Raw genomic sequence first — 12,017 nt, forward strand, 5'->3', positions numbered from 1 at the left:
TGAGCTCGTCTATAGAGTGCCAGGGGACCTGGGTGGCAGAGGGAGGAACTGAGGCACTTTGAGCTGGGGGACGGAGAGAGAGCTGGGAGGGGCCTTCCTCCATTGCATCCATGGGAAGACCCAGGCCTAGGGTTGCCAGGTGCCCAGAGGCCCACGCCAGCAGGAGGGCTTCTCCAGGCTGTCCCTCGCCCCAGGGAACGGAGAGGGGTGAGCGGGTGGTTCCCTGGTTGCGCCACCCCATCACTCTTCTGCCAGCCCCGGGACCTCGAGTGGGCATCCCCAAGTACCCTCAGACTGTGTCCGCGGCTCTTCTCTGCGCTTCTCAGCCCTGGCCTCTCGCTCCTGGAGGAAATCCCCTGCTGGGACCCCAGCCCCGACTTTCCAAGAGGTTCGAGCACTTATGGGTAAGGGACAGGTCCAAGAAACATCGGTGCTTGAGGAAGAGAGGAGCGGACAGGACAGGCCTTGGGCAGCGTCTGCGGCCCAGGCACAGTGAGTGGGGTGTGTGCGCTGCGTGTGAGCGTGAGCTGGCAGGGGGTGTGAACAGAGTCTTGGAACAGAGTCCGCCAGGAGCCCCCCGCGCTGGGGGGCAGACAAGGGGAGAGTGAGACACATCAGAGTTGGTCCAGCAGGACTCCCCACAGGCCAATTAAGAAATTACGTGAAATCAGCGTCACCAGGTAAACACACTGCCCCAGGTCCCAGGTAGGGACCTCAACTGGATTCCTGGAACAAACAAGATCTCCCCGCTTGAGTGCATTGGATGAGCCACCCCCACCCCTCACCTGTTGGGTGCACCTGCTGTCTAGGGGAGTGGGTTCCTTCTCCTAGGGAGAAGCAGCATCTGGGGTGGGGGTGGGGCCCTTCCTCAGGAGCCCCCTCAGCCCTCCACCCCCAGTGAAGAGAACACAAATTCCAGTGTTGGGGGGTGGGGGGAAGAAGATACAGCAACACCAAAGCCACGGTCAACACAACACCATGGGGAGGGCGGGGGCGGGGGGGGGGCAGGAACAAAAACAAAGCCGAGTCCTCTGCCCTGGGCTGCCCTGCTCCCTGGGAGCTGGGGGCTGGCTCTGGGCCGTGGGGCGAGTCTCTGCGGAGCTCCAGGAGGGGTGGGGGTGGGGGGGCGTGCGGCGTGCGGGGCGGGGTTGGGGAGGGGCGGGCGCAGACAGACGCTGCTCCGGAAGCGGGCTACACGTACCACTCCTTCTTGGAAATGAAAGACCCGTCGTTCTGAGACACCATGTTCTCAGCCAAGTCCAGTTGCTCAGGGTCGTACTGGTAGCCCAGAGTCCGGTCCCCGTAGCCGTCCTGCCGGGCCTCGGCCTCATCCACCGTGAAGTAGGGCCGCTTGGCGTCCTCGTCGTATTTGGGGTGGGGGCCGCCCACCTTGCGCTCGCCCCCTCCGCCCTCCTCCTCCTCCTCCTCCTCGTAGCTGCTCCCGCCCAGCGGGCCGGCCTTCTTGTCGTCGTCCGAGTCGTCGGGGTACTGCAGGTTCTGCGCCATGGGCGGGTGGTGCTGGGGAATGCCCGCCTTGCTGTAGCCGTTGCCGTACACGTGCTTCTTGGTGCTGTAGTCGCCCTTGAAGGTGTGCCGGCGCCGGCGCAGGGCCACCACGATGCCGCCGACCACAATCAGCACCAGCAGGACGCTCCCCGCCACGCCCCCAATGATGGCCGTGGGCACCGGCCCGGCGCGTCGCCCATGCTCGGGAGGAGACGGGGTGTAGGGAAATTCTGGGAGAGGAAAAGAGACGGAGGGGACAGAGTCAGCGTCTGCTCCTGGGGCGGCACCAGGGGTGGGAGGAAGGGGGGAAAGCGACGGGAAAAAAAGCAGGGTGGGAGATGGGGGCGGGGGCAGGCAAGGTTTGAGCAGCTCCCGTTCCAGAGGCTCCTGGGCACCTGCCGGGAGACCCACTGTGCAGCAGCACTGGTGGCCAGAGGAGAGAGAGGCACGAGACGGCACCCATAGCACCAAAGCCTTCCATCCTGTCCCGGGAGTGGGTGCAGGCCCAGCTCCGCCCCTGGTCGTGGTGCAGAGGTCCTCACGCACAGCACCCACAAGCCACCATGTGCTGTCACCACCCTGGGAAGCAGAGATGTGGTTCATTTCTTCTGTGCACGAGGAGGCCAGGCACAGGGAGGTTCGCAAGGGGCCCCAGGCCACCGAGCCTGTGATGCAATACTGCTTCTCTTGCATATGGAGCCTGTGCAAACGTCTCGCGAGTCCCTCAGCACGACACCATTGCCTGGGCTTTAGGGGCCCAGAATCCAGGGCTGACGCCCAGCAGACAGCCTGTATGTGCCCACCAGTGGCCAGGGTTGTGGCTCTTGGCTGCAGTCTGGCCCTGCAGGGCAAGGCGGGAGACCCAGTGTGCTGCCAGCCTGGGCTACAAGCACAGTCACCCAGGAGGGCAGGGTGCAGGCACAGAGCAGGGTTTTGTACACACACAGCAAAGATGCTGAGGACATGGGCCTGCCACGGCAGGTGCGTCCACACAGCTGGGGGCCCACAGGACGGAGTTGAGTGCTGAATGTGGATGCACCAACACACGCATGCTGCGGACAGAGTGGACACGAGGAGGCAGGAAAGGCGAAGAGAGGATGGAAGTGGGTGGGAGGGGACAGGAAGCTGACTGAGTGACTTTCTGGGGGGGGAGGGGGGAGGGGGAGAGGCCTCACTGCTCTGGGCCAGGCCTGGGGCCAGAGGTCCTACAGTGAGGCTAAGGGAGGCGGTTCCCAGCACCACCACAGGGTGGCACCGGAGACCATGGCTGGCCTGGTCTGGAGGCACTGGGGTAGGACCAGAGGGCTGACCTCCACTGCTCTCTCCGGGCCAAGTTCAGGCCAAGGTAAAAGCACCGGGTCTGGGTTTTTGTCCGGGCCCCTGGGAGCCTACTGCTGCCAGCTCAGTCCTTGATTCAGCATCACTCACTGCATCGGAATCGGGCTGCTCCCGAGAGCCTGTTCCGCCTGGGTGGGGCCGGCCCTGTGGGGCGTGTAGGGTGCTGTCTGCGGCAAGGCAGCAGCAGGGTGGAGATTCTAGGAAAGAGGAAAGGCTTTCCTGGAGTTCAGGCTGGCAGGGCTCCTGAGAACACAGGGGCCTGGAGAGGGGGAGGCCATTTGCCCGAGGTCACGTGGCTGAGCCGGGCCCAGCCCTGGGCTCTTGTGCTCCGGCCTGCGCATGCAGGAGCTGGCAGCCGGAAGCGCTCCCCACTTGTCACCACCCTCAGGTCACTGTTTACTGAATCTCGGCCTATCTGCTGAAGCGTCTCCTGGGGGCCTGAAGCTTCTGCAGGCTCCCCAGGTCCCTGTTTGTTTACTGCCTTAAAGGGGCCCTGCACCTGCTCCCCAGGAGGTGGGAGGAGGAGCCCCCGCCTCTGCTGCACTTTCAACCTGCCTGCTCCCTCTTCAGGTCTCCCGGATCTGAACCATCTCTCCCTCTGCACCTGCCTTCTGCTCCACTCCCCCCCCCCCCCATTGACCCCTGCACTCAAGGGATCGGCACACGCGTACTGAGCATCTGTCTGGCTAGTCACAGGATACAAGCATCTCACAGCCTAGCAGGGGAACCGAATGCCACTCCGAGACACACAGCCGCAGATGTCAAGGGAAAAAGCAGAGAAGCACTCAGGAGTGCAGAACGAGAGCTCCGGGGCTTGGAGTTAGGAACTCTCCTTGGAGGAGGCTGGACTTGGCCCAGCCTTGAGGGATGCTAGGGACCTGCAGAGGCCAAGGGGATAAGGACGGCACCCGGGTGGGAGCTGCCTCTTCTCCTGACACAGGGTTCCTGGGTCCCCGGCTGCCCTCGCCCAGGGCTCTGTCTCTGGCTGCCTTGCTGGGCTCTCTCTCTGCTCCATCGGGCTCCCTGGAGGCTCCACCCGTGGATCTTCCACCCTGATTCTGCTTCCTTTCCTGGTGCCAGACTGGTCTGCTTCATTTGTTACCTTTATCCTGATGGCTGTCGCCCAACTCTGGGACTTTAACTCCAAAGGCCTCTCGGATGCCATCGCCCCAACTGTGGCCCACAGAACCTCCAACCACTTGCTCAGAGGGTCAGCAAAAGCACTGGGCTCAAGCACTCGGGGAAACGTCGGCTTGGGCAAAGCATGAGTCCCCCAGCTTCTCCTGTATGTGGGGTGCAGAGCAGGAGCCCTGCCCTTCACCCCTGCCCGCCAGGGCCATCTCGCAGGGACACACACCTTTGAAAGAGAGTCCTCTAGTACATCCTCATGTGGATGTCTCACGTCTGACCCAAAACCCATCTCTCCCACCTGGTTCACCATCTTCCCTCCCACGCTTCTCCCTTCAGCCTAAGCCTCCGAGTCCTCCAGTGCCACCACCACTGGGGACTCCCAGCTCAGAATCTCATTCATCTTTGACGCCTCCTCCTTCTCCTCCTGGGCCAAAGTCTGCGGTCACAGTCACATCTCACTGACTCTCCCATTCTGCATCTACCTCGTGACGCCGGGTTTGACTGCAGGTCCCTGGGCCTGTCACCTTCCTGGCCACCCCACCCACAGCCCCCAGGTTAATTTTCTTTTCTCAGAGACCAGCAAGGGATGCCCGTCTGCGTGCCAGGCAGGACAGCCTGGCCTGCAAAGCTTCTGCCAGGCAGCTTCGCCTTGGGTCTGGCCAGCACGCCTTCTGTGCTGTGCTCCTTGCCCAAATCTGTTTCTCGGTGCAAACCTTTGCTCACGGCACTCGCGCCAGGCCCGCGTTCTGCTGGCTTCTCGTGCAGGCGTCTCCTGCCCTTTCCTCTCTCTGTTTTCATGTCCTAGTGGTCTGCACCTCTCATTCTGGTTTGCACAATGGCTGATTCCACTCCATTAATCACACACTGATTTTGCCCATCCAAATGGCAACTAAATGCAAATTAGGATTTAGCACGATGGCCTCTGGTCCTTCGGCCAGTTTTCAAACAGGGGTTCTCTCCTATAGGAATGAGGCCAGGGGTTGGGGGGTGGCAGCCTCACGCAGATCTGGGACTGACACGTTGCTGAGGGGGGCAGGTGTGCACTGTAGCTACTTCCATGCTTCCTCCAACACCAGGGACCCAAAGGAAGATGACGCTCCTGCACCCCACTTGCCTGGGTCGCCTGCTGTGACCCCACACAGGCAGCTGGGGGGGGGGTTTACTATGTTACTGTTTCATGAGAGCGGCTGGGGTCCCAGACTAGTTTGTGAATTAGAATTAGGGAGCAGCGCCCTTCCCTGCTTGGAACCCTGCAGTGCTCCTGTTCACGCACAATGAACGCCCAGAGTGCTCTGCGGGCCCTGCGCTCGGTCCCCACTGCCGATGTCACCTCTCCCTGGAGGCCCTCTTCTCCTGGGTGTTCCTGTGGCTCGCTCCCTCGCCTGCTTCAGGGCCTGGCTCCCACACTCGCACCGTCACGAGCTCCCGTGTCCCTGGGATGCTGTTGCCTCTGTCCCTTTCTCCACCTCACCTTCACCGTGACTACGCAAGCCCTACAAGAACTGGCACGCAGGCTGCTCCGTGCACTGACACATCCCAAGCATCCAGCTTGCCCCGCGTGTGGCCGTGGAAGAATAAATTCTCCATTAGCCAGCTGTGCTTCAGGGGTGAGCCTTGCACCAGGCAGGGCCATTGGGCAGCAGGCACGCAACTGGGGACCTCACTGCACTGCCGTGGGGGACAGGAGCGCAACAGCAGCTGGGGGCGGGGCTTCTACTGGTTTCTTTCACCTCAGGCCCTCTGGTGATTCCCACCCCCAAGTCCCAAGGAGGGTTACTCTTCTCTGGGGATCTTTTGGCTACTAGGGCAGTGGAAGACTTTGGCATGGAGATGCTGAGCAGGCGGCCGAAGAAGCAGGTGTGGGAACCCAGCTCACTCGCAGGCACGGGGGCTGTGGTGTGGAGTGGAGCATCCTCCTCTCCTCCCATCTCCAGCTGTCAGGGTCAGCCAGTAGCCCCTGTCTGTGCCAGTAGCGTGGCCGCAGCTGGGGGCCCTGAGGCCTCCCTCACACCCTCTGAGAGGGGGCGGCCACACCCCTTTCCTGGAGGCTCCCCTCTGGGGTCTCAGCCTGGCCAGGACGGTGGAGCTGCAGGGACTCCGCATTCCTTTGGGGCCCTGGTTCCCTGACTGACATGGGTGGCTGGGGGGGGATGGGGAGGCTGGATGGCTCTCGGGTGGCGTGAAGGGTGAGAGTTTACAGCCTGGATCTAGGCTCTGGGGAGGTCTGGGGTCAAAGACAATAGGACCTGGCTGGCTTCCAAAGCCCTTGTCTGGCGCTTCCTCCGCCGGAAGATCAGGGCGGGAAGCCGTGCGAGAACTACACCTCCCAGCACGCAGTGCGGCCGGCCGCAGGGCGGGTGGCGCTCCTGTCCCCTGCAGCTGCAGCAGCTGTGCCTCTTGTCAGGCCAGCAGGCAGGGCCTGGTCGAGCTGGAGGAGGACGGGTCCTCCCGGAGGCCGGGCCACAGCTGCGCTCTCGCGCTCTTAGCCGCGCGGCCATTTGTCAGCCTGCGGGAGGGCACGTCTGGCTCCGGCTCAGCCCTGAGGGCTCCCGTGTGCACGCTCGGCAGGCAGGCAGACAGTGGCTCCAGGGAACGCACATGGAGGCGCATAGCCACACTCAGGCCCGGGCACGCTCGGGGCTCACACCCCCTGCCCTTCTGCGCGGACACTCACCTGGAAAGCCCAGCACCTGTGGTCTGAAGACCTCCCCACCCCACGGGCAAACTGCTGCCATCACCCCCCAGGGGTAGGCCTGGACCTCAGTGGAAACGCTAGTGTCTCCTTCCCTGCCCTGCCCATGGGAGTGGCAACAGGCTGGGTCCCTGCCAGAGGCTTGGCCACTCTCTGACACCCCAGGGGTAGATGCTGCCTCATTTGGTCTCCTATAGTCTGTAAGCGCCACAGCCTGGGTCCCTTCCCCACCCTCGGGGTTCCCTCCCGAGGGAGAAGGGAGAGGTGCTCGGCTGGACCCCCCACGGCTGACAGAGAGATGGCCCAGCCCCTTCCATACCTGCCCACTGTGCTACCCCTGGAACGAGCCCCCTGCCTGGCTGCCCTGACCCCACCACTGCTATCCACGAGTCTGCAGGAACCCGGCACACACACACACACAGACGCACATGTGTCCCTATGGCACACCCCCAAGGGCTGGCTGCTCCTGCCCCACCCCGGCTGCTCTTCATTTCCCTGTCCAGATGCGCCCAGGGCAAAGCTATTACCCAAGTGGATGGCCAGAATGAAAAATTAAATTTCCACTTATCCCTCTCGCTCATGCATTCCCTGCAGAGCGGCCGGACTGGAAGCCCAGGGCAGGGTGGGCACGGGCCGATGTGGGATGAAGGGTAGAGAGGTCAGCGGCTGCGAGGAAATGACTTGAAAGCACGGACAGCCTTGAAAAGGCTCAGGCCCCCTGCTGAGTCCTTCGGAGCGGGGGCGGCCCCCAGAGACCCTCCCCGGGGAGGGCCAGCCACACGGCCCCTATGCCCGTCAAGGACTCAGTGTGTGTCATGCTTCCCTGGCTCCTGCTTAACTGCGCTGTCACCAACACAGTCATGTCGCGGCCCTCTTCCAGCTGGAGCCCTGGGTGGCCCCGGCCCATCTGTCCTCCAGGCCACACTGCTAGTGTGATGACTGCTGTGGGCAGGGTGGCACACGCTGCCACCTGGGCCTGACCACAGATCCCACGGAAGGTGCCACAACAGCTGTGTCTCCTCCCTGCTCCCTGCACTTGAGCTCACCTGCCACTCCCCTCACCCTGCCACCACTGAGGGGCCTTTGGGAGAAGGAAGGCCACCCCCCTCCTGCCCTGGCTCTGCCTAGACAAGAGGGGTGACAGAAGGCCCAGGACAGCTCGGGGCTGCTCTTCCTGCAGCTGGGCCTTAAATGTACCCTCAGTCCTGGGACACAGGCTCCCAGCTAAGGGCTTGCCCAGTAATAGGCAGCCAGTTCCTGGTGTCCCGGAGGTCACGTCCTGGGCAAGTTACTTCCTGTTCATCACTGCAGCAGCTGGAGGGCACTTCCTGTTCTAGGAGGTTCTTCCTGTTACAGCTCAGGTGCAGGGTCAGAGGCACGCCCCCCAGGGACACTGTGGGTAGTTTCACCCTCCACCAGCCCTCTAAGGGTTGTCCCAGTTTTCCAGGGATAAGGCGGGCAGCCATCAAGCCCATACTCCTCCCATGTCCCATGCAAACTTCCTCCCAGAACACTCCGGCCCCTGCTCTCCTTTTGTCCTGAGGGGTCAGGCGATGCAGCACCCCCATCCGCACTGAGAGGGACACAGCTGCAGGGCACGGGAGCCACCGTGGCCCCAGGCTGCATCCTTACCTTCTCTCTGGTCTCCCTGTTTGGGGTGAGCCTCATCCTGCAGCCCACGAAGGAGGCGAGCTGCCCCTGCACACCTGCCCCCACCCCGCCAGCCTCCCAGCAGCACCACCCTGGCCGCCGCCCCTCCCTAAACCAAGACTGTCGATAGTACATCTCCCCCTGGAGTCCTCAGCCTGTCCCTCTCTGTCTGGGTACCACCCTGACCATCTTACACACAACATTAAATGTAGCAAAGAGAAAAGCAAAGCAAGACCAACGGCCAAAGCGCAAGGGCAAACCAGAGAGGCAGAGGGTGGGGACGCTGGCTTCCCACCATAACGTCACCCAAAGGTGGGGGACGTGGGTAGTGGAGGAGTCATGGGTGGGGAGAGGCGTGGAAGGGGAGGTAGCGTCCTACCTGTGATATTGACCTCCACCTGGCCAGAGCGAGTGCCGATGGGGTTGGTGGCCTCACAGACGTAGGTCCCAGCCAGGCTGTAGCTGATGGGACCCCTGAAGAAAAGGGTTCTGTTCTGGGCCTCCACGCCCTTGGGGAGGGAGCCGTTCATCCTGCGGGGATTGGGAGACAAGGCCAGGGTTACGAGTAGGTCCCAGGAAGCTGCCCCGGGGTCACCCCCAGGCTCCAAGCCTATCAGTCCTACGCTGAGTTCATGTGGCAGGCTATGTCTCCGAAGGAGAGAGACCAGCAGCAGGAATCTACTGCACTAGGCAGCTTTACAGCATTCAGGGTTTCACATCGGATCATCCTGACACCGAAGTGTAGGCAGCGCAGGTGGGGACAGGTCCCACTTCACAGAAGGAGCATGAAGTTCAAGGCCAGGGAAGCAAGGCTGGCTCTCTGGACTCCAAGGGAATGCGCTTGCTACTACTTGTGGTCCCTGGTTGCAGGTCCTTGGTCTCTTGGGTAACTGGGTACTGGTCCAGATGCCTTGGTCCTAGCGCCCCATCTCCTGAACCAGAACCACTGGCAGGAAGGCCTGGGAAGCCACTGCGGTCTGAGATGGGAACTGTTGTGTTCTGTTTCCCCGTCGTGTCTTCTTGCATGGCAAGTCACCGGACTTTCCCACGCGGGTTTGCCACGGATAGGGGACCACCTGCATCCTTCCTTGCTACAAAGCCATCATTTTGATGAACCTGGCAGCTCCTGGGTTGCAAAGTTGAAACTGGCAAGCAGGCTCGGGCCACTCCCACCCTCAGAAGCATTTTGTGTTTCAGGAAGTGGAGGCTAACAGGTGAAACCCTCCAGTGCCCTCCCCTTCCCGGAGGGAGGGTTCTGACTCCCTCGGGGTGCCGTCTCCTGCCACCCACCCCCACTGGGCTTCCCCCACGCCCTTTCAATGTGCTACATGCAGCCTCCCTGGGAGGAAGCTCAGCCCAGCCATCAGAGCTGGCTGGAGGAGGGACAGGCCCCTCTCAGGACCAAAGACAGCCCCAAAATGGGATGATGGGACCCCACTTCTAGAAGGCTGATGGCTGCTCCTCGCCCAGGGCTGGGGGGCGCTGGGAACAAAGAAAGATCTGGGCTGCTCCAGAACACCAGCCTCCCCAGGGATACCTCGATAAAAATAAATACTGGGGGTTGGGGTGGGAGTGACTCAGGCTGATTCATCAAAGGAAAATGGCAAAATCCTTTATCAGGGAGCAGGAGGGAGGCGGGTCACGAGGGAAGCCCCCCTCTGGCACAAGGGTTTGTCCTGCTGACCCTGACACTCAAACATGCAAGTGTCCGTGTGACTGTGTGAGTAGGGGGTCCTCTCACGGCCGCGTCCCTTCTCTCTAAGAAACTTGAGCTCAGACCCCAATGTCTTTGCTGCTTGCGGCTCCTGCAGGTAGGCCCCTGTGACCCAGTAAGGAATCTTCCCGGGCGGCCAGCTGGCCCCGCCGCACTCACGTGGTCCAGTGGTACTCGGTGGCGGGGGGGTTGGCGTCCGCTTTGCACGTGAGCTTCACGTCCATCCGCTGCAGGTACCAGTTGCCATCAAATCCCTCGATGGTCACCTCGGGCTCATCTGTGGGGCGAGGGATGATGTTGGAAGAGGGTGAGGGGAAGGGAGCAGAGTTTAAGGTGAGGGAGCCCTAGCTGGGAAGGGATGGAAGGAGCAGTAATGTGGGAACAGCTGGAGGAGAGGGTGGGGCGAGTGGGAGCAGAGACCATGGAACCGGAACCCGGAGCAGACCCAGCAGGGGAGGAGAGGGAGGAGGAGGAGGAAGGAGGAGGGAGGAGGTGAAGGCAAGGAGGGTGGCTGCGAGGACAGCCCTGGCCCCCACCCCGCTCACACTGCACGTTGAGGGTGAGGCTCTCCTTGAAGCGGTCCATGTGGTAGTTGACGATGCAGGCCAGGGTCTGCCGGTGGGCCTCCCTGCTGGGCACCAGGCGGTACCGGCTGATGACCGTCACTGTGCCGTTGGGGTTCCGGATCTCCTGGTACTCTGCCTCGCCCTTTAGCCGCGTCTCCCAGGACACCACGCTGGGGGGCTTCCCGTTGGCCGAGGTGCAGGTGGCCACCAGGACCTTGTCGTCCTGGCCCTTCCTGGCTCGGAGCACTGCGTGGGTGCCCTCAATCCAGTTGGTGGGCTTGGCTGTGGGAACCAGAGAGTGCCATGGGACCAGGTGCACGGCCTGGAGCCCTGCCTCTCAGCCTGCTTCACCAGAGCCCCTTCACTGGAGGTCTCGCCTTTCTCCTCCCTGTTCGCTTTTGTTAGGCTTGCACCTTCCTGGAGCCTTAGCAGGTGCAACCGGACTGCATGGACAGCTTGTTCCCTCATCGTGGTGCCCGGTGCTGTTGCTGTGTCCTGACAAAGGACTCCAGGGTGGGGATCCAGCCTGAACCCTGACCTCACCTCCATGCAGAGCTAAGGTTCCCACCCCTGATCCCCCAGGGAACTGGAGGCACCAGGCCCACCCGGGGAGCCTGTCTGGGGCCACCGAGGCAGGCAGTGAGGATGGCCCAGCTCCCAGCTCCCAGGACTCTGGCTGAGGGTGGGAGGAGGGGGCGGCTTACCCATCACGGTGAGATTGAGCTGGCTCTCGCGATTGCCCGTGGGGAAGGTGGCAAACTCGCAGATGTAGACACCCTCGTCCTCCAGCTCCAGGCGGGACAGGCGGATGGTGCCATCCGTGAAGGAGGGCCGCAGGAACTCCACGCGCTCGCGGTAGGGAGCCAGCACCGACACCCCCATGGCCGGGTTGTAGATGGCCACGTTCTGCTTGGAGCCATTGGTCGCCTTCTGCCACGTGACCTGGGTGATCTTCACGCTAGGCAGCGGGTTGGCAAAGCTACAGTGCAGCACCACGTCGGTGCCGATGAAGCCATACATGGAGTCGTTCACCTGCACCACCTGCGTGTGGGCACCTGGCCCAAGGAGACAGCAGAAGTGGTCAGTCCGGGCCCGCACTCTCCCACCCCTCTCATTCCCAGTGCGTCTGTCTTTTCATTTATAGCAGTCATTATTCTCTTTATACTTGTTATAAAAACATTAATTACTTGTTATAATACTCTGGGCCATACTGAAAATAAAGAGAGGAGGAAAAGGCAACACCCTGTGATCCAGCCACTCAGAAAGATCACTGATCATCCTGTTGTACCTGTCTTCTCACTCCCTCTCTCTTTATCCATCCATCCATCACCCATCACCCATCCATCACCCATCACCCATCCATCCATCCATCCATCCATCATGCATCCATCCGTCCGTCCGTCCGTCATGCATCCAGCTA

The 12,017-nt window shown here is 61.9% G+C and overlaps 1 protein-coding gene across 1 annotated transcript in view; it reads right to left on the reverse strand.

Moving 5' to 3' along the window:
* Positions 1-1,133: 1,133 nt before the first annotated feature.
* NECTIN1 (nectin cell adhesion molecule 1) overlaps positions 1,134-12,017 on the reverse strand; it is a 57,352-nt gene continuing 46,468 nt past the window's right edge. Inside the window, exons 2-6 of the mRNA XM_062197202.1 lie at positions 11,302-11,652; positions 10,577-10,879; positions 10,191-10,308; positions 8,697-8,848; positions 1,134-1,736 (exon numbers count right to left, since the gene is read on the reverse strand). Coding sequence (XP_062053186.1) covers positions 1,192-1,736; positions 8,697-8,848; positions 10,191-10,308; positions 10,577-10,879; positions 11,302-11,652 — 1,469 coding nt within the window. The 3' untranslated portion in view covers positions 1,134-1,191. The remainder of the gene's footprint in view (positions 1,737-8,696; positions 8,849-10,190; positions 10,309-10,576; positions 10,880-11,301; positions 11,653-12,017) is intronic.

The sequence above is a fragment of the Lepus europaeus genome, chromosome 7 (assembly GCF_033115175.1).
Source record: "Lepus europaeus isolate LE1 chromosome 7, mLepTim1.pri, whole genome shotgun sequence".
Classification (NCBI taxonomy): Eukaryota; Metazoa; Chordata; class Mammalia; order Lagomorpha; family Leporidae; genus Lepus; species Lepus europaeus.